At 36.8% G+C, this 22225-nt stretch overlaps 1 protein-coding gene across 3 annotated transcripts in view; it reads right to left on the reverse strand.

Annotated features, from left to right (window-relative positions):
• Positions 1-587: 587 nt before the first annotated feature.
• The window catches only part of epha10 (EPH receptor A10), a 187626-nt gene continuing 165988 nt past the window's right edge, over positions 588-22225 (reverse strand). For 2 of the 3 annotated variants that reach the window (XM_077506454.1, XM_077506453.1), the window contains exons 11-19: positions 19584-19709; positions 18460-18645; positions 13369-13430; positions 11607-11723; positions 10221-10307; positions 9689-9841; positions 5156-5346; positions 4901-5065; positions 588-3096 (exon numbers count right to left, since the gene is read on the reverse strand). In XM_077506454.1, the coding sequence (XP_077362580.1) occupies positions 2982-3096; positions 4901-5065; positions 5156-5346; positions 9689-9841; positions 10221-10307; positions 11607-11723; positions 13369-13430; positions 18460-18645; positions 19584-19709 (1202 nt within the window). In that variant the 3' untranslated portion in view covers positions 588-2981. The remainder of the gene's footprint in view (positions 3097-4900; positions 5066-5155; positions 5347-9688; positions 9842-10220; positions 10308-11606; positions 11724-13368; positions 13431-18459; positions 18646-19583; positions 19710-22225) is intronic. The other variant, XM_077506455.1, reaches the window with a different exon arrangement.

Below are 22225 nucleotides of genomic sequence, written 5' to 3' on the forward strand. Positions count from 1 at the left end.
AGAAGCAAACTATTGAAAAAATAAATAAATAATGCACTGTAGCTTTAATTTGTAATATTACCATTCACCACTAGATGGCAGACAGTTTAATTGCCCTTATACAGGTACTATACGAATTATACTTTTTTTTTTTTTTTGGGATTTGGAATGATATCCTTATATCCTACATTTAAGCGCACTGTTCATATTAAAACTGCAAAATCTTACAGACAGTGGCTTACAATAACATTAAATATACTTTTCAGAATTAATTCCGTCTTGTTTTTGGGCGTAAAATGTTTGCGAACCAATAGACATTTCAAAATCATCGCTGCTTTGCGGAAAACACTTAGTTATACCCATTTTTTAAAGTCATTTTTAATTGGTTTTTAACATTTTTGAGATGTCTGCATTCAGTTTCATCCCAAAACCGTGAAAAAAATAATTTAAAAAAATGAAAAAAAAAAAAAAATGGACATAAGTGTTTTCCACATAACAGCGACAAAATCCTCAAATGCAGTCAATGTCATGAAACATTATGAATGATCCATTTGTTTATATTGGAGATTTTTTTACTAACACAGTTCATAATTGTAACAGCCATCAGAATTTCTTCTAATGGGTAAAAATCATCAAAAACTAACAAAAAGACATTTTTTTTTTTTTAAATATTCCAAACACCAGAGTTTGTTGGCCATGGCCCTAAATTCAAACAAATAACCCCGTACACAGTGAGCAGATATTATATTCAACACATTGTTCTTCAAACAAATTATAAAAATAGATTTAGCATTTTCAAGTACATATTTACAGTATTAAACATATAATGGAAAGAGATGGGTAAAGAGAGAGTTTACATTTCATTCATTGTGGCAACAAGGTCCCGTAATTATTTTTTTTGTGCATGTGAATGCATGATGATGCATTTTTGTTTGAATCGGTGCGTGTATGTGATAGAAATATTAAACTCCTTTCTTCATGTTTAACTGTGACTGTGAGGCCTTGCAGTCGGCTGACAAATGAAAATGTTTCTAATTTGTCAGCTGCCTGCCTGAGTTTCTTTAATTTGACAATTACTAAGAGAGACAAGAACAAGCAGAACGACGCAAACTGTATTCTGTAGCAAATACAAACCGGTTATATTATTTCTATCGGAAACTGTGAAAGACGATCAACTAAAAGCTCTCTTTCAAATCTTTTGTCATGACTCAGAAAAGGCGACGGGGCAAATCACTGTACACAAACACCCAACAGGAATGGAAAAACACATACTGTAATTGCAACAAAAGCAAAAAAAATAAAATAAAAAATTGTTATGCAGAGGTGGCAAATCCAGGCCCAGAAAATAAAAACCCTGCCACAGTTTGGCTTTAGCCCCCAGTGCTAGCTAGCTGCCGAGCAGGTAAACGAACACCATTGGCGCTAGCTAGCTAGCTAGCACGCTCCCTAGCAGGTAAACACCATGGGCATTAGCTAGCTAGCGAGCTCGCTCCCTAGCAGGTAAACGAGCACCATGAGCGCTAGCTAGCTAGCACATTCCCTAGCAGGTAAACGAGCACCATGGGCGCAAGCTAGGGAGCTAGCTAACTAGCACCTGAGGCTAAAGCCAAATTGTGGCAGGAATTTTTACTCTCTGGACCTGGATTTGGCACCTTTGTTGTTATGACATTCTAATACCGTATTCACCCACACCACATCCAATGATAACAGACTAAACTGTTTGTGAATACACAGATACTGTGTGCAGACAGCTAACATCCTCCATTGGTAGTCTCGTACGAAACGTTCAATATCTCACATGTAATTAGCAAACTAACTTTGTCATTTACATTAAATACTTTAAATTAACCATCCTCACCTCTGCTTTAAAATCATCTATCGAGGTTGTTATTAAAACAAATAAATATGAGATTTGGGTCATCTTCCAGAGTTGACCTGAGTTTTAAAGTACTTGTGGTAGCGAGCGAGCCTTCGGAGGGGACAATTACACGATGACGTCTGGGCCAAAGGGGAAATTAAATATTTCATTTGCATGTAGAAGACGGTTTGAGAGGAAGATAAAGAGAATAAGACAAGGAGTGAAACAGACAGTTACATAAATTAAGGGTGATTAAACCACTTGTACTTGATGCGCCCCTGCCAAAAAAAAAAAAAAAAAAAAAAATCAGGCCGATATTCCTGAAAGTTCTTTCCATTATTCCCCAGGATCTATTTAGGCCTGTCAGCATACTTTACTCTCTTCGTACATCAACCCCCGTTCATTTCAAGTGTTTTTGCAGGCTTCATTTCAATACTAAATTCAAACTCGTTGGACCCTTTTTGCATGGGACAGCTCAGACTTTAGAAGTATTGACATCTGCTGCTCTGAGTCCGCGGATTACAAGCCTGCCATTTTCAATATTCCGAGATATCCCGTCACCATCTGATATGAGATCACTTCTGGCATAGTGATGCTGTTTCACATCCTTAGATTATGTCCGTTCATATTTCAAGTGAAATCAGCCAGCGGAGAAAGTGTCTGTCAGTCTTGACTCAAGGCCAGTAAAAAAAAAAAAAAAAAAAAAAAATCTAATTGTGGTAAAGGGAAAAAAGTTGTCCAGTCACCTTTTGGAGTCCTCTACAGCCACCACAGCTCAGAGGTCACCGTTCTGGAAGATCTCTCTTCTCTCGCTGATTCCGAACCAGGACGATTTAGCGGGCACAGTTTTTGAAGGTCAAAGTGCAGACAGAGGTCACAAAAAAAGTCACATGACATCACTCCTCTGCCACCCCCTCATCGCCAGAAGGACTGGTCGCTCGTCTCTGAGGGGCTTCGTAGTAAAAAAAGAAAGGACGGGATTGCGGAAGGCGTGAGGAAGAATGGGAAAGAGGAGTAAATAGAGGAGCGCAAGGTCCTTTGATCTGCCCTTCACTCGGAAAGACGGTCTCTCTTGCCTCGTCTCCAACCCCATCACCCACCATCTGCGTGTGCGCGCGCGAGAGCCTGCGGCGGCAGCAGTCTGTTACACTTGCACGCCACGCCCGTGCATTTGGATGACCTGGGCTCTTAGGGTCTGGATGGCAGCCAGGATCAACTTTTGGTGCTCCAGGGAAGTGATGCCGAGGCTCAGGACGTCTCTGCAAACACACCGTTCACTCAATGTGGAACATTAGGGAACAGCTCAAGAAGACGGCTCGCGTAACATCATCGGTTTGATTTCTGCCGCGTTCGCCAAATGCTGCGTCATGAGATGACAAAGGTTTAAAATATAACAAAATAAAGGCATATAACATTGTGAAAACATCACTATAACACAATGATGCAATGATAAACACAATAATATTGTTGCTGCTATGTGAAAAACACGTCAACCCCCCCCCCCATTTTTTATTTTTATTTTTTTGGGGATGAAACTGAATGCAGACATACGAAATACATATAACAAATATGACAACAAAAAAAGTACACTGAATGCAGTTATTCCAAAAACGTTTAAAAAAAAACCCAAAAAACAAAATGGACATGAGTGTTTTTCACATAGAAGTGACGATATATTTGTGAGGAATGGAGACTGGCTGAAATTGTCAAAGAAAAAACATGGTAGCGTCATTTTCCAATGAAGCTACTCTTAATTTGAAAAGAAAAAATGGTTTGTACTGTTCGGGTCACCAAGGTCCAGCATGAAACGCTAATGCCACCCGGTGGCTGAAAAAAAAAACAACCAAACAAAAAACCTAAACACAAATCTATGACTCAATTTTACGTGACTTTGAACTGTAAAACTGTAGCTGTAATGATTTTAAATAACTTTATGGGTGACTTTAAAACAACTGGATCAATAAACTAAAAGCTACAACAATATTTGAGGTAAACACATTTGCCCGTTTTTCTGTGAATTATCAAGAGTATTAATTTTTTTTTCATTGTACATTTACAACACATAAAATTGTGTGATAAATTTGCAATCAATCACAAGTTTACTATAGAAATTGACCGATTAATTGCAGTTAAAATATTATATTTTTCTCCCATTTTTTTATTTTTTTTTGGGGGGGGGGGGGGGGGGGGGTGAAACTAAATGTAGTTGTCCCAAAAACTTAAAAATAAATAAATGAAAACAAAAAAGGACACAGAATGCAGACACACCAAAAACATATAAAAAAAACCCCAATGAAACAAAAATAGACATGTTTTTTACATAGCAGTGACAATATATTTGTGAGGAATTAAGACTAACTGTCATTTTCAAAGAAAAAAATGGTTGTTTCATGTTCATTTGAAAAACTAAACTTTTCGTGTCACAACCATCCAGCATGAATCGCTAATGCCAAATCGTGGCAGAAAAAAACCCTAAACACAAATCAATGACTCAATTTTACACCACTTCGAACTGTATCGCAATAATTTAAGTCACTTTTATGAATGACTTTAAAATTACTGGCTCAATAGCTACAACAATATTTGTTTGAGGGAAACACATTTGCCCGCTTTTACGTAAATGACCAAGAGTATGAAAATACAACAATTTTTCATTGTATATTTAGAACAGATACAAAATGTGACCAATTTGCGATTAATCGCAAATTAACTATAGAAATGGTCTGATTAATCGCAATAAAAAAGTAAAAAATAAATAAATCGAATGACTGATATGCCTAATATATATATATATATATATATATATATATATATATATATATATTAGGCATATATATATATATATATATATATATATATATATATTATGGCTGTAGATTCTACATTCATGAAACTGTTGAAAAGGGTTGTTCAAGGCGGGTTTCTTTGAAATACTGCTCTTCACTGTAAAACATTTTTATTGGTCCTGAGAAAATAGTAAGTGTTGGTATGCTGGACTCAGAGGGGGAAAGAAAAAAAAAAGTACAGCGATAAAAATTTTACAGAATAGCATCAGCTACTCACTGTACGGTCATCCGTGCCACCGACTCCAAATAGCAGTATCCTGCGGCAGTGAAGTTGTCCTTGTATCGGCCCATGTCCACGGCATCCAGCCACTCGCCGACCGAGTTAAATGACGGGAAGGTGGGAAGCGGCCTCTCTGCTAGCGTTATGGAGTTACTCAGCGTCCTGTAAGAAGAAGAGTGAAACGGGCGTTCACAAGCCTTCGGAAAGGCCAAAGTGGGCGTTTGCGACGCGAGACTTGTCACGGCGTGCCACCTTCGTGCCAATGTGGAGGAGCCAATGCCGTCGGGCGAGCGAATGCTCTTGGTGAGCGCCGAATGGATCTGACTAAAGGTGGGCCTCTCCGTTCTCTCCTTCTGCCAACAGTCCAGCATCAACTGATGCAAATGCGTGGGACAGTTGACCGGCGCGGGCAGCCTGAAGCCGTCCTCAATCGCCTTGATCACCTAAAAGCCAGGACGGACGGTGGCAAATAAAAAGGCAAATCGTTTTGAGCGGTTACGGTGAAAAGTGAAGCAAATTGAAAAATGTCCCACGGAGTACGATTTCATTGATCTGCTACTACGGGGAAATATGGATTCAAGTGGAAAGGTTCTTGCTTTAAAACGATTCGATAAGTTAGTTCCTTGAGTAGCAGATTGAGCAAGAATCATCCCCTCAACGAAAAATATAGATATGAACTAATTTAAGCACCACTCACCCTTAAAGACACTAGCTGTGGTTTTCACAACACAATACTATGTACACTGTATGAACTGTATTTGTATTTTATTATTAGGCAACCCACGAGCATTGCATGTATTTTAATGGAATTACATGAACAGTCATTGACAAAAAATTAGACCACGTTGTTTTCTTCAAACTCTTCTTCATTTTACTACCTGGTACCACTAAAGTTTGTAAAAATTACATTTGTCCAAAGTGTCAGGCACTTAAAATGATCAAGAAAATCAAGAAACAAGGGTGGTTTCATAATTTTTATTATAACTGTTCACTTTATAGATGGTCCAGGTCAAGGTGGGCTGTTGTCCGGTCTTACGAACCACCAACTCATTATGTAAATCAGATGGACAATTGCAACATATAAATTTGAAAAACTCGAACTATTCCAAATTGAGCTATTAATGAATTGAAAAGAAAAATGCACTAGTAATTAATCGCGTGACTTCATTAGTTAACTCACGATTAATCACAAATTTTATATCTTTCCTAAATGTACAATATATTTTTTCTGAGTTTTCATAGTCCTGTTAACATAAAAGTGGAAAAAATGTTAAACCAATAGAAATATGACTGAATCTTTTAGTCATTGATACAGTCATTTCATAATAATTCATAAACTTGAGTTAAATTAAAAAGATGTGCTGCATTGTAAAAAAACGCGTCTGACGATTTGTGTTGATGTCATTTTTCTGCCACCAGATGGCATGAGTGCATTTGTAAGATGCGGTGACAGCTCAGCATTTTTTTTTTTTTAAGTATTAAAAGCTGTCTCATCTTTAACATAAAGTTGTGAAATTATGCACAGCCCAGTCGCCACAAATATATGCACTATTATTATATTAATTAGTGCTAAATTCTGACACGCACGTGTCCACTGCGTTGAAACTGGAATTCGCTCAGTACAGGCTTTCCAAGTACGTGGCGGTCATTAAAGATGACTTGACTTGACTTGACTTAAAGAGCAGGTCAAAGTTCATATCAGCTTAACCAACTTGTATGCCATAACCAAGATAAAATATCAAACAAATGAAACTGAAGACTGAAGGTGAGACATTCGTTCTGCCAGCATGCAGAAAAAACATCAAATTAATTTTACAACCTATTTTAAAAAGAGGGGGCCATATCTCGCATGTTACGACGATAACACTGGGGAACAATTTTGAAGGGGGAGAAAAAAAATCTGTTGACTTAGATTTTTTTTATGTTGATTAAAACAATAATTGGTATGCTGATTCCAAAATTGGAGTCAGTTTTTTTCTAGCAAGTCATTTTTTTCTCTACAGCTTCTGCTCCACATAAGCAAAATTCCACTGAGTAGCTGTCGTAAGACTGTAGTAAGAATGAAACAAAATGATCTATCTAACTGTTCCGTAACATATAACGTGGTCTAAAAGATAACTGAAATATTACTAAGGGCTCCACCATTGTACAGTACTTTACTGAAGCTCACATTTCACCTCTTTCAAACACAAGGGCATGACCACATCCATCTCGATTTACTCAATGGTCCTTTTTCCTCCATCGAGCTAACGCTGTTTCCCCATTGAAAAAACGTTCACCATAAGACGTCAGTGGGGATTTCATCTTATCTATCCCTCCAAGAACTACACTCTCCCAGAAGGAGGAAATAAAAGTCAGGGTAAACTCATAAAAATGACATTTATCAGCGGCATTATTACCTAAAACACTCTCTTCTCCTCTCAATCTCGCCAATCTGCTCCCCCATTCGCCTCCTTAAGCTCCCGCCTCTCTAAAGAGCATGCATAAAATGCTTTTCAGCATTTGACATTTTCCATTTAATCAAAGCCAGCGAGGTAAAGGGCACAATGAATTACAGGTGGACGGGCCAACCAACAGTCCCGTTATGATATAACGTATCAATTCGAGGCGGATTAATATCCCCGGCGCTCGACAAGCTTTGGCCTTTGCCCCAGCAAATGGAAAGTTTGATAATATTCATCAGACCGAGGGGAAACTTTGTCATGCTTTTGTGTTGAAAAAAAAAAAGATTGCTTGAAGAAGAAGAAAAAAAATAGGTTGCTCGCACCTGCTGATTATCTCATGCATATTAATTTTGGACATTAAAAATTGGAACACAGTAATAATGGGTTGCTTTTTTTGAGCCTGCACCTGCATATTGGATGCATATTATGCTGACTGCAATTTGCACGCTTATCACCAAGATGGATCTTTTACAATCATTGGATTCTACCTTCATTCGTGCTTTAATAGTCTGTATTATTGTATTAAATTGGAATATATATCATCGTCCAAACTGACTTTCACTAGAAAGTAAAATGAATCCATTTTAAAGGCCAAAAAGTGAGGGGTGAGCAGCAAAAAACTGAACAAGCCTCTCTATTCAGTCAGGAATAATAGCAACAGGGGGAGTCCTATCGACCGCAATCTCTTCAACCCTGGAAAGAGGGAAAAAAACGCAGCATTTTCCAGAAGAAGCTGAATGTAAAAGAGGGATTTTCAACACTTTTTAAGAACAGGATGGCACTGGAGGAGGGACAGGCGGAGGCCACTGGAAGGAGGTCACCGCTTCCTTAGGAGAAAACAGGATTGGTTATGGAGCTGATGCAGACTTAAAGTGGGGGCTTAGGCCTTGAAAAAGCTTTCGGAGCGACTGCAGCTTCTGTTAATAAGATCCTCGCTGGCTATGGACAAAAGCGTTCATGAATGCAGATGGAGGTGACAAATAAAAATAGAGTCTAAATATTCTCACCACAATTTCATCTGAAATTATCAAACTTGAAATTGACCTTTTAAGGAAATTATTATGATTATGATTAGTATTATGATTATGATTATTATTAATTAATTTTTATAAATTTTTATGCTATATTGGGATATGAAGGCGTTTTTTATTTATTTATCTCTTTTTTGTTGACATTTTATGTATTTTTTTTTTTTAATACTAGTGGTATCTTGGTATTGGTATCGGTGACTCCTAAAGAGTGGAGTACAGTGTTCCCTCGTTTATCGCGGGTTCGCCTTTCGCAGTCTTGCTCTTTTGCGGATTTTTTACAGCGTGCTATTATTTTTTTATTTTTATTTTTTAACAGCGTGCTTTTTGTTTTGTTTTTTATTTTGTTTGGTCTTTGCGCGGCCGTATCTCTTGAACCCTACGTCCAACCGGGGACATACGCATCTGCGGATTCGTCTCAACCAGACCTTTCCAACGGTGTCTGTCCCGTCGCTCAAAAAAAAATTCATACTTTTAATCAAAAAATGACTGTAAATGAATACAAAACAAATGAGGAATGAAAAAGCAATCATAATAAACTAAAAATTAGACCAAAACGAAAAAAACGTATATAATAAATAAAAAATGTTACGCTCTAAGGTTGGATCCCAAAAGCGCAGACACGAATAAGATTTTAACTCTTTATTCGGATGACATCGAGAGGCAGAGAACAAACTTGATTAGACGAGAAACAACGGGAATGCAACGAGAATCACGAGACGCCAAGCCCCCTTGGGCTGTAGAGATGCACAGAGGAACAGAGGTAATAATCCGACAAACACACACTCGGTTTGGCTGTGGCTAGCCATGTGGGTAACAGGACTGACATGGAATTATCTGATTGGCTGTTGACCAGAAAAAGACATGAAAGATTAAAGATTCTTGACATCACATAGCTCATGACATCACATAGCTTAAAACCAGTTGAAACTCGATGCCGATTACATCAGTTCAAAACGTAATGAATGTAAATGAAAAATCATATATGATGAGTCAAAAAGCATTTATAATAAAGTAAAAATTAAACCAAAATGAAAAAAAACACATAATAAACAAAAAATATACATATAATTAACAGGATTTTTATTTATGTATTTATTTATTTTTGTTTAATAAACGCGGATATCCATTATCTTAGTTTTTGGAACGTAACACCCGCGATACATGAGGGAACACTGTACTCGTACTGGTATCAGTCTGAAAAAAAAAAAAAAAAAAGTGGTATCCACCATCCCTACTAAAATGTGCCTAAATTAGTTGAATTAATATAATGAACAACGACCAGAGATTAGGAATCCCTGCCATGCACTTACATCTTGGTTGCCCATATCCCAGTAGGGTCTCTCCCCGTAGGACATGACCTCCCACATGACGATGCCAAAGCTCCAGACATCTGAAGCAGAAGAGAAGCGATGGTACTGGATGGCTTCTGGAGCAGTCCACAGCACCACACTCTTCCCTCCATGCTATTCAGTAACAGAGGACAAAAGAGGGGACACCGAGTTCAGGAATGCATCTTCTTTGAAAAGCTTTAATAATCTATACAGTATTTAAAAAAAGAAAAAAAAGAAAAAGAAAAATCAAAAGATTCCAATATTCACCTTTAGATGAACCCCATAATCCTGAAAAGTTACTTTCTCTCCCCACTTTCATTACAGCAAAATTGTGTGAGCTCAAACAAACCCGACAGCTAATAATTTGATCTGAATCTCATTAAAAAAAAAAAAAAATAAAAAAAGATCAGGCGCCACAAACGTGCATGATCTGAGGATGTTTAATGAGAAGATAAAACGGATATTTCCAATTTTAGGATACAAAGAAATGTAATGCAATATCTTTTCTCACCAGTGTAGTGTAGATTGCTTCTATCTTGTCCTCTTGAAGAGGTCTGAAGCCAGACACTTTGCAGCCCAGGTTTGCATTAACCAAAACCTACACCAGGAACACAAATATACATACAATTCAAGGGAGGGCAAGAGCAAAAATCTTTAATAAAGATAATAAGAATAAAAATCAAATGTCAGTTTTTGGGGGGGTTCTTATAAGGTTATCCTGAGACATTCCACATTTTTTGCCCATCTACAATATAGAATTGTGATTTTTTATTATTATTATTTTTTTTTTTTACAAACCCTGTCTAAGAACAGACATAGAACTCACAATGAGCAGAGAATATATTTTGGAAAATCCTCTCTCATCTATTATGTCTACCTTTAAAAAGTAGTACTTTTACTTCACTATCCCACTATAATCATATTAGTGATCCACAACTGTTGAATCACAGACAGCTCAATCATTAGCTAATGGACGAGTAAGCTAGCAATATCATTTTGGTGGCATGCCAAACTCACTTGCAACTGTGTATTTTCAGCAGTATTGCCACACAGTTACCTTGAAAAAGTAACTAAATTACATAATTGATTATTTGCTTTAATTTTTTTCTGATTACTTGTTTTGAAATGTAGCTATATTACAATTTACTTTAATACTTGGCTAAAAGTTTTAACATTTACTGCAATTTACTTTAATAGTTCCATTTAGCAGATAGACAACCCTGCTTAGAAAAATGACAACCGGTCGCAACGTGCTGAAAACAATGATGTCACTTCCTTAGATACAAATACTCCCACAATGCATTTCACTGTATTTTATTATTGATGATTTAGTTTGATATTAAAATAAGTTCTTGATGAGGAATGCACTGTTGATGACAAGTGTGGTTTATAACTCTTGCCAATTCGACTTCACTGTTGCCTTTTGCAGGCGGATAATTGCAACTGCTTGAGGTAGTAAAAGTGGAAATGTGTAGAAGGAAATGTGGTAAAACAATCGCTTTCAATTAATTTCATTAGTAGTATTCATTCACTTGTATTACAATTACAATTTCACCCCCCTAATGGACAAAATTCTTGTTTGCACCCAGCCAGGACTGTCGTTTACAAAACAAGCTCGACGACAGTACTTGCAGCTTTGAGAGCTCGGCTCCTTTTTTCAAGAGGAACAAACTGACAGAGCAAACCCTCATGACAAAATGATTTTGACAGCATTGTCTTGTCATTTTCAGCTTCATGTATTCCTCAAATAAGCCACTGACAAATGACTGTCAAACACGGCTCGAGACAAGGACAAATTGTATTCTCCGAGCCTGCCAACGGAAAAGCTAGCTTGAGACATACATCAGCCTACACAACTGTAGTCTATTACCGCCCACCGCGCCACCTGCGCTCTTACCTTGTGTGCAGCCAGGCGTTTGTGAACAAAGCCCATTTCGGCAAGGTACTTCATCCCCGACGCCACACCAGTCAGCATATCCATCAGCTGCATTACGCTCAACTGACCCTCATGTTTCTGTGATTTTGAGCGTTAAAAAAGGGAAAGGACAGCGTGAATGGAAGAGTGGGAAAGAAATGAGGAATGACGAAAGCGTCAACTGTTGGTATAGATCAGGGGTTGGCAACCTTTACTGTCAAAAGAGCCATTTTAGGCCCCCAAAAATCTGTCTGGAGCCAGACGAAAAACCTTTGAACATGATGATGAACTTAACAGTCTACTTGTACTGAGTGCCCAAGAGCTAATTAGAGCTGCACCATAACAGAAAATGTGTAGCATTCAATATTTTGAGATTAATTTTCTTATTCATTTCATCTTCTATTTTTGGATTTATTTATTTTTCATGTGTGTGTAAAGACTTACTTTTTCATAGATCTTTAGATTTTTCTGTCTTTCTCTTTAATTTCTAACATTTTTGGCAATTTTATCCAACTTTTTTTTGGACATGTAATGGCTATTTTTGACATTTGCTTCTGCCCTTTTACTATCAATTTTCTGACATTTTAGGCAATATTTTGGACATTTTAAGGTCATTTTGGGGATTTCTCATTTGTTGTTTTGTTTTTTGGACATTTTAAAGTTTTATTTTCTGCCTTTTTAAAAATATTTTTTTCCACACCTCTTTGACAATTTTGTGTACATAATATGGTAATTTCCGGGACTTGTTTTGCTTTTGGGCATTTTATACTTTATGCTTTTTTTTTCCTTTTTCTTTTTTTTAATTAATTTTCTGAAACTTTTTTTTTTGGCAGTTCCAAAGACATTTTATGGAAATTTTATGTCCTCTTTTGATTTGGACATTTTATTGTTACTTTATGAACGTTTTCTTTTCTGCCTTTAAAAAAAAAAAAAAAAAAAAAAATCAAATTTTTTGGCAATTCTGTTCAATTTTATGCTTTTCATCTTCCTTTTGGACATTTAATGATCACTTTTTTGACATGATTAGGTTAAAAAATATATTATTATTATTATTATTATTATTATTATTATTATTATTACTATTATTATTATTACTACTTACAAATTTCGACTGACATTTTTTGAATATTTATTCATTATTTTTTTAAATTTAAATATTGTATCCAAAAATTTAAAATATGTAAAAATAATAGAATAAAATAATTTCTCAAATTTTTATTTTTTTTTATTTTTTTGAGATCCACAGGAGTGGGAACAAAAAGAGCCACATGTGGTTCAAGAGCTCCAGGTTGCACACCCATTCTATAGATTCACAAGTTGTGACCCTTTTGTTACTATTGGGCTTTACAAAATCCGATTTTTTTTTTTTTTTTTGGAACACAGAGGACCACAGTACCATCTTGTAGCATTTTTAAGCAAAAACACCCCATTTGTGTGTAATCATGAACATTTTCTCTTATATAACAAGCATGCTGGCCTCGGAATGGTGAAAACTAGGTTGAATTTATATTTTTGTAAAAATTAACAATATGTTGGAAGATTTAAATAAGGTTATGTTCATTGTTCAAGTACTTTTGTGATGAGGTAGTGCTTGGTTTGAATAATTACTTTTTCATATTAACAAGGTTGTAGTGAAAAAAAAAATCTGCTTTACTAAATTATAGTTAGCCTTTTTGCTTCATTTCCACTCGACTGCTTTTATGTTTGGAAAAGCCGTCCCGAATATTAATAGAGACCGACTTACCCGAAGGAAGGAGTCCAAGGCCCCATTCGACATGCTCTCCACTATAATCATCATGGTGTTACCTGAGCACAAACAAAACAGGCCAAATTAAACTGAGATTGACTGCAGAGGAGAGAAACGGTGCATACTGTATGTGAAGTAATAGAGACACAAGACGCAGGAGTGGGAATAAAGTGAGGCTAGCCCTCTTGGCAGCACTGCAGGATTTGCGGCAAAGCCATTCTTCACTCAGTGAACTGTGGCGAAGCTGGAAGAACCTGCGTGCTGCCCTGGCTGTCTCAGCAAGTTTAAGCACCCTTAAACACTCACTCGACACCCTCACGTACACGCACACAGACGCACGCAAGCCAACGAGCTTCCTGTACATTACACGCAAACAACACCCACACGATGTGCATCTACAAAAAAAAACAACAAAAAAATGGAGGCAGTGATCCTGCACTGCTTTGAAATGCGTTGTTAGGGAAAATAAGACCGAAATGGGAGCGAGACAGCAAACAAGGAGAAAAGAAAAGTGAAGGATCATTATTATTATTACTGTACACCTGTAAACTAACAATATACAGTACAAAGTTGGTCTCTTTAGGTTAGTTGGTAACTTAACTCTGACTGCCAAACCTTATCCAAACAAACAACCCCGACAGCGCCAGCCAATTTTCACTCATCCTTCAAAGCAAACACAATATTGGGTGGTATGACTACATAGACATGCTGGATACCATATGAAAGATTGGATTCCATTCTTTCATGAGAACAAAAAAAGTATGTTTCTACCTTATTCCATTCTTTAGTAATCACCATTTGAAAATGGGTTATTTGAGTGACGTAAGCAAAAATAAAAATAAAAAATAGAAAAAACAAGCTTTTTGTGAAAAGATCCATTTTTTTTTGGACAACTGACTTTGATACTAATATTTTTGTTGTTTAGTGACACTCTTTGAATTAAATTTAATGTGACAGGCTTTGAGCATTCACGTCATCCTTGAAAACGTTTGATTGTAACAGATTTGTCATGTCTCATTGTAATTCCATATACCATTGACAAGAGATACAATGCTGCCATCTGCTGGCCATAGTTAGTGGTTGTTTTTGATTTCACAACCCCAATGACAAGGCAGCGCTGCACAAGACGTTGCACTGCCCATTGAGGAAAAAAAAAAAAGAAACAACATACTAAACGTCAATTAACGTTGATGGTGGAATTCATTACAATTTTAGAATACGTCATTAGATGTTTTTGGCAGTCAAAGAGTTAAGGCATATTTTGAAGGGCAAGAATTCTTGGTTTAAATTGTGGCTACTTGCATATGAACATTTTTTTCAGCTTTGTTTTTGAAGGTTGAATATAATTCAAACTCCTCTCTTAATATTCCCCTTAAAATTAATGACTCATTTTCCCAATCTCCTATAGGATATATTTAGCTCCTCCCTGTCTTACAGTTTGTCTTTGTGCTGAGGTATTGCTTCAATGTAGTTCCTGAAATGGTTCCCAAGATGCCACAAGAAGTCCGACTTTGTATTAGACAAGGCTTTGGTGTCATCTTGTGGCATTTGATTGCACTTCAGAAAGCGCATAGGTGAGTTTTTGAGCACATAGGCGAGTTTGATAACAGCAAACAATCTACCATTCTGACAATCAACCAAGAATGAGCATTAGTATTTTTGTTAAGGCAGATTTGGTGAGGGAGTATGGATTTATTCATCATGCAAGCATATTCTAGATACATCACAAGCTTAAAAATAAATAAAAAATGCATGAATTAGATGAAGGAGCAGGCACAAAGGGGTTATTGTTAGTCTTCAAATTAATAATCCATGAGTCTTGATGGTCAGGTGAGTTTTATACATTTAATTGAATCTATTCCCTTGAATAGCCAGCGGTATTGGCAGCATGCTGCATTGCTATTCAAATAAAAGTTCCAACAAACAGGCTGAATTGGCTTTTCTGCTCGGGCTATTAGTTTAGTTTTGATCTGTCCTCCTCTCTCATCAAATTGTCTAACTATTGTTATTAGTTTCTCTGCTAAAATGCCCCACGGTATTCACTGCAGGGACAGTATTGTGTATGTGGCAACTTTTACGACGAGTGAAATAATCTGTCATAAAATTTTAAACTTCATAATTTAATAAACAGAAATGCTGTCAATAGACAATAAAGAAATTTGCTCCATAAAACCTGCCTCGGGATTTAATGACAGCTGGTTATAAAACAAATTGAGTACAGTTTAAGGTGGACCTTTTGGATTGTTGCCGCTTGCCATTTGTTGAAACCTGCAGATCCTCTGCGTGGCTTAACTGTACAGGGTTTCTGCGGGTGTCAGCTTTTCTCATTTAATGCTGTTTTAATATGCAAATTAAAACACATTTAATGCCCACGTAGTATTTGTACAGATACATGCACACGCACACACATATACAGTACATACATACAAAAATATATGCATATACTATTTATATATTGATGCTGTCGATTACACTTTTTAATCGTAATTAACTCATTTGCTCCAAAAACGTTTAAATATTTTAAATGTTTTAAGTGTCCCAAAGACATATTTATAGACTTTTTTTTTTTTTTTTAATATAAAATGCTAGAGCATACAGAAGGCTTTGATGCAGCCTATGAACGGCAGAGAACGGGTGAAGCAATGGTAGTAATTACAAAAACGGCCAGCAGGTAGCAGCAGAGTATAAGAGATCAACCAGGGCCATGTTGCTAACAAGCTGATTTCCCTACAGTTCTAAACAGATTTGTGAATAATGATGAAACTTAGCTATATTCTAATGCTAATTGCTGCAAGACGGAATCAGATAGAAAAACAGTGTTCCCTCATTTTCCACTAGGGTTAGGTTCGAAACAGAATTTTAAGATGAAACAGCAATAAAATTTGAGGACCCCGTCCATTTTGCAAGACAGTGCTTAACTCAACGATCCTTTTTTATTTTATTTTATTTTTTTATGATTGAACAGGCACAAATACTGTGCATATGCAAGTTTGTCAGTACTCTGCTGGAGCACACGTTTTCCAAATCATAATTCATTAGCAGTTTCTATACAACTAAAATTTCATGAGATTAAAATGGTTGAGCTGAGCTACACCTGTAAAGGCATAATTGGATCATACATCTCAGATCATGGCTACTCAGCCAGCAAAGAAACAGTCATTGCAGGCAAGGTCAAAAATAGCTGCTGGCAATCAGTAAATGTATAAGAAACACTTCTACCGCAACAGGTTCCTCTGTGGTTTCTTTAAAAAATAAAAGGTAACAAAACAATTTATAGCATTTTCTTTAATCCTATTACGTTTAATCTTGGCGCTGTTTGGAAAACGGCAGAGCAAACGGGTCATGAAAGTGGCGGGCGTGTAAGCAAAAGATGGTTGAGAGGAGGGGAGCTTTTCCATACTAATGGCATCCATGCTCCTTTTGGGCATTGAATGACAGACAAAGGATGAAGGATAAAGCATTGAATATTTTTTTGTTTTTGCAGTAACAATTTGTAAAATATGTGGAATTATTCACTGGACATCTAATTTTCCACCTTTTACCATATTTTTCCAGACTATAACACGCACTTCAAATTCTTTAATTTTCTAAAAAAAAAAAAAAAAAAAAAAAAAAAAAAAAAAAAAAACGTGTGCCTAAATACAGTAATCCGAAGCACATTACATATAATAATAATAATAATAATAATAATAATAATTTTATTTCTTTTTTAATATCTTTAATGCTTACATATTTTAAATTATTTAATTTATTTTTTTTAATTCTTTTTCAAATTCTATCTGCTTTCACATTTTAATCATCCGCATCTAATCACAAGTAGGCATATGTTTTGATCATAGCATAACAAGAAGTACAGTACTGACTTGAACTGAAGCTAGCATAATAGAGCTAGATTTACCATCCAACACTATCAGCCATTATTATTATTATTATTATTATTATGAAATATTTTTTGATATTGTACTATTTTTATTTTATTTATTATTATTATTATTATTATTATTATTATTATTATTATTATTATTTGAGCAATTACATTATTGTGCCCATTGATTAAATCACACTAAAGTGTGAAAAAAGAGCAGCACACCATAAAATATTATAAATGAATTTAAAACAGGGAAAGTCACTGGAATAATAAAATTGTCATGAACCTCAATTGTCTGCGCAAGTATATTTACAAAAGTGTTTGCTATGCTAATGACTTTCATGTTAGCAGTACTTACTCTTGTCACACCATGTGATTCATAGCCAAACGGCATGTGTGTGACTGCATGGCGGTCGTGTGCGACGACAAATGCAATTGTGCGTGCGTGTGCGTGTGTGAGATTGGAGTGTATCCCGGGGTCCCACTGAGTCTCTAGCACCAATTACTGTACCCTGCACATCTGCTGCCATCCTGCTGCGCACAGTGTGTCCGGGCACCCTGCCCACGCCCGCACACACGCCAGCATCACAAAAACTTTACAAACTCTTTAAGCGTCTCCCCTCAACTGCCTTTGCCATTAACCTCCACCTCATAGCGGATCATCTCCGTCTCTTCCCTGCCTCAAGTTTATTTTTCCATCCTGTTTTCACGGCGGGGCGTCGATCGCTATCTGTCTGGGCCCTTATGTCGCTCGGCTGCTGGCGTGGGGCGTCCAGTCAAGCACTTGCTCTTACACCTTCTTTCCTATTCCGCCGTGCAGTCTGGCCTTGCTCGCTGTGAGTGTTGATTCCCTCCGTGCGTGAGATGTCGAAGTGATCGCAGCGTCTGGGAACTCTTTCCAATCTTCAGCCCTTTTTCTGCCATCAAGAGCATTCTCTTCCCCCATTTTCATTTCTTTCCTGACTTACCTGAAAGGCTGAACCTCGCTCCACAGCCAATTGAAATACTAATTTCACTTTTTTTTTCTTTTATCCCATTCTGAATTGCCACTTCTCCAAGTGACAACGTCTCCAATCTTATAAGTTGCCACACTCCACTTCCCCCATCTTCTCCTTTTTAGTAATGGATAAATCCCATTTGCGTTTTGATCCTTGGATACCGAGATTCGCCCCAAGCTTACTTTTGTCTTAGCCATACTTTCCCTTCCTGATCTCTCTTACCGCTGGTGACGACGCCCTCCAGCCTGATGATGTTGGAGTGGTCAAACTGCCCGAGGATACCGGCCTCGCTGAGGAACGAGCGCCGCTGTTTCTCCGAGCAGCCCGCTCGTAACGTTTTGATGGCCACCGGCAGCTCTCGCTTGCTGGGTAGCTTGAGGCAGCCGCGGCACACCTCCCCAAAGTCGCCTTTCGGGGAGAGAAAGACAAACAGAGGTCAAGCTCCCCCTTACTAAATGCTACATAAACAGCCAGAGATCAGAAAAGAAAGGAGACTTTGGAATTTGGCTGAAAGAGACAAACACAGGAGGAAGACTAAAATAATAATATCACTTTTGTCATGTATGTATATATATATATAATAAAACGGCAATGAATCCGTTCAATAGTTAACTTACGATTAATCACAATTCTTATCTCTGTTCTAAATGTACGATAAAATTTCCATAAAAGTTTTCACACGCTTGTTAACATAAAAGTGGGATTTTTTTTTTTAAACTAATAGAAATATGGCGGCATCATTTAGTTATTAATAAAGTTAATTCCACAATAATTCATCAAATTGAGTTAAAATTAAAAAGATGTACCTGACTATAAAAAACAAGTGTGATATTGATTTGTGTTGAGGAAATGTTTCTGCCACTAGATGGCAGAATTGCATTTGTAAGTCGGTGACAGCCTCGTGCATTTTTATTTTCATATTAAGAGCTATGTAATCTTTAACATGAAGTAAGTTGTGAAATTGTGAACATTTTAAAATTTGTAAAATACAACTTGACCCCAGTCTCCACAAATATATGCATTATTACATTTATTCCTGCTAAATTTTGACATGGACGCATCTGCTGGAATTCCCACAGTACAGGCTTTCCAAGTAAGGGGCAGTTATTAATCGCACGTTATAAAAAAAAAAAAAAAAAAAAAAAAAAAAAAAAAAGGTGTTAAAGGAACTTAAAACTAAACAAAAAATAACAGTCTACTGGAAGAGATGCAACAAAAATAATAATAATAATAAGAGGCAAAGAAGGTCCACAATTATTTAATAATATTATTATTATTATTATCATCAACATCATCATCATTATTTATTATACTTTATTTTTTTTTAAATGTTTTTGAGTCATTACCTGTGTGCACAATTCTCTCAATCTTGATGCTAGAGTTGTCCAACTCCTTGGCAAAAGCATGGATGGCCTGCAGCAGGTCCTCGCACGTCTCCGGGTCAATGTAGGTCCTTCGTGTGGGAATCTTGACTGAACAGATATTAAAAAAAATGCACACACATCAACAAGCATATTACTGACAGCAAGAAATTCTGACCTTTACTCTTTTATTTTAGCCCACAGAATTTTGATATCTGCTTCTACCATGAAGCATGATAAAATGCATGCTCTATATGGTATGATTTAGGAGACTGATTGGGTCAGTGTAAAACTTTCCATTTCAAGTTTGCTGCATTTTTCAAAAATTGCAAGACAAAATATTTCTGTATACGTTCCTTCCATAATGCATTAATTACCTCATCAATGTTTGTCAATGATTACCTCTGATGTGTTTTTGTTATCATGAGCAGATGGTTTATTTCTTGAAGCTTTAAGTCTTTGTCACTTTGGTAAAGGTTAATTACCGTCTCATTATTCCATTAAACTTTCTCTTGTCACAAAAACATCTTTTGATGTCAAATAATTGCTTCAGTATACAGTGCAGCAAATACAAAGGAAGTACTGTATGTGTACGCGTGTTTGCTTTTATGACAAATAAATGTCTCTTTACAAGGCAAAGCAAAACATTTATTCTTCTCAAAACACTGTTGCTTAATGATGCTACCGTGAATTGTATCTGCTCCTACAACAATAAATTTCCCCTTGCATGATTGTCATATTGGCAGCACAAAGGAATAGCGGTGAGCCAGCGCCCCACAGTCAGGAAATGTAAGACTCAACTCTCTGTTGGAACACATCTTTGTCTAGTTTTCAAGTTCTCCCTGTGATTTTGTGCACGCTGACATCCTTTCAAATCTAAAAACATATTTCTTAGGTTAACTTATGTTTCAAATTTGCCCATCAGTGTGCATAGCAGTGGATATGGACATGATTGGATCAATAATTGTCAAAACATTGACTCACACCCTTAAATGTATTATCTTCACCTATTTTGTATTAAATGCTTACCAAGTTTGTGATAAAACTAACACACAAAAGATTCCCACTTGCCGCCCACATTATGCTTTTCATTAAAAAAAAAAAAAAAATGCTTTTTTTTTTTTTTTTTTTAAAGACCTCAGAATTGTTCATTCGGTAGTCTTACCGATTCAACGTCTTATCATCATTGCTCTTTTTTTTTTTTTTTTTTTTTTTTGTGTATGTGCGCGTGCGTTTGCGTGCGCGTGCGTTTGTGTGCGTGCGTGTGTGCAAATACGTATAAATTTATACTCATTAATTCACCTAAAACCTTATAAAAATCCCATTACCCTTCACCTTAACCAGGCAAAAATGCTTATTTGTGAAAAAAGTGAAATATGAAAATAAATCTCGTCCTAATGAGAAATATTCTCATCTAAACGAGAAACCTCACGATTTACACATCTAATGAGCCATAATGAACCCTGAAATTAAAATTTGTGAATTTAATTTAAAAAAAAAAATGCTGTACTGTACAGAACACTAATTTTGTTGCCTTTAATGCTTTTTCTACATGAATAAGTTCATAGCTTAAAATATTAAGGCTAAAAATATTTCTTTGCCATTAAAAAAGGTTTACTAATTATTTGGATAGATAATTACTAATTTTATTTATGTTTAAAGGAAAAGTATTATCACAAAATGTACTTCCTGTTTCCGCCCATGTTTGCGAGCGTTTGTGAACTGTCAGGCAGAAATGCCCTAAATTGTGTTTTATTATAGTTTATGGAGGGCGGCATGGTTAGCACGTCCGCCTCCCAGTATTGAGGACTCGGGTTCGAGTCCAGGCTCCAGCCTTCCTGGGTGGAGCTTGCATGTCTCCCCATGCCTGCGTGGGTCTTCTCCGGGTACTCCGGTCTCCTCCCACATTCCAAAGACATGCGTGGCAGGTTAATTGGGTGCTCTGAATTGTCCCTAGGTGTGCTTGTGAGCGTGTATGGTTGTTCGTCTCTGTGTGCCCTGCGATTGGCTGGCAACCAGTCCATGGTGTGGCTACTGCCCAAAGCCAGCCGAGATAGGCTCCAGCACCCCCCGCGACCCTTGTGAGGAATAAGCGGTGAAGAAAATGGATGGATGGATGGATGGTTTATAGATACGAGTGTGAAAATATTAATGCTTAATTTTGCAATGGTGCTACAGTGTATCCAGCTATTGACTTATTTTATGTTACGAAGCCAAAAAAATAAACATCTGCGATAGAGTGAATCCACAATAAGTGAACCGCGAAGTAGCGAGCGACCACTGTACTGTATTTCCAATTTTTTTTCTCTGTCACAGTAGGGGCTCCATGTATTTCTAAATAACATGTCTAAATCTTTTTCTCAACTCGTCTGATTTGACCTTGCCAAACTCTGGAGGTGGCAAGATGAAAGGCTCAGACTGTTTAAATCTGACTTTGGGTTCTTTCCACAAGGCTTCAGCCAGATTCCAGACAGGACAGGGCTCCCTCAACCGGGCTTTTTGTCTTTCCACTCGCCTCCAAATGTTATCTTACTAACACACACATCACTTGGAAAATGACACAAATGCAACATATGCATAATCTTCTGTTGAAATGAGGACAAAAGAGCTCCTTAATGACCGCGCGG

This window comes from Festucalex cinctus, chromosome 19, assembly GCF_051991245.1.
Source record: "Festucalex cinctus isolate MCC-2025b chromosome 19, RoL_Fcin_1.0, whole genome shotgun sequence".
Taxonomy (NCBI): Eukaryota; Metazoa; Chordata; class Actinopteri; order Syngnathiformes; family Syngnathidae; genus Festucalex; species Festucalex cinctus.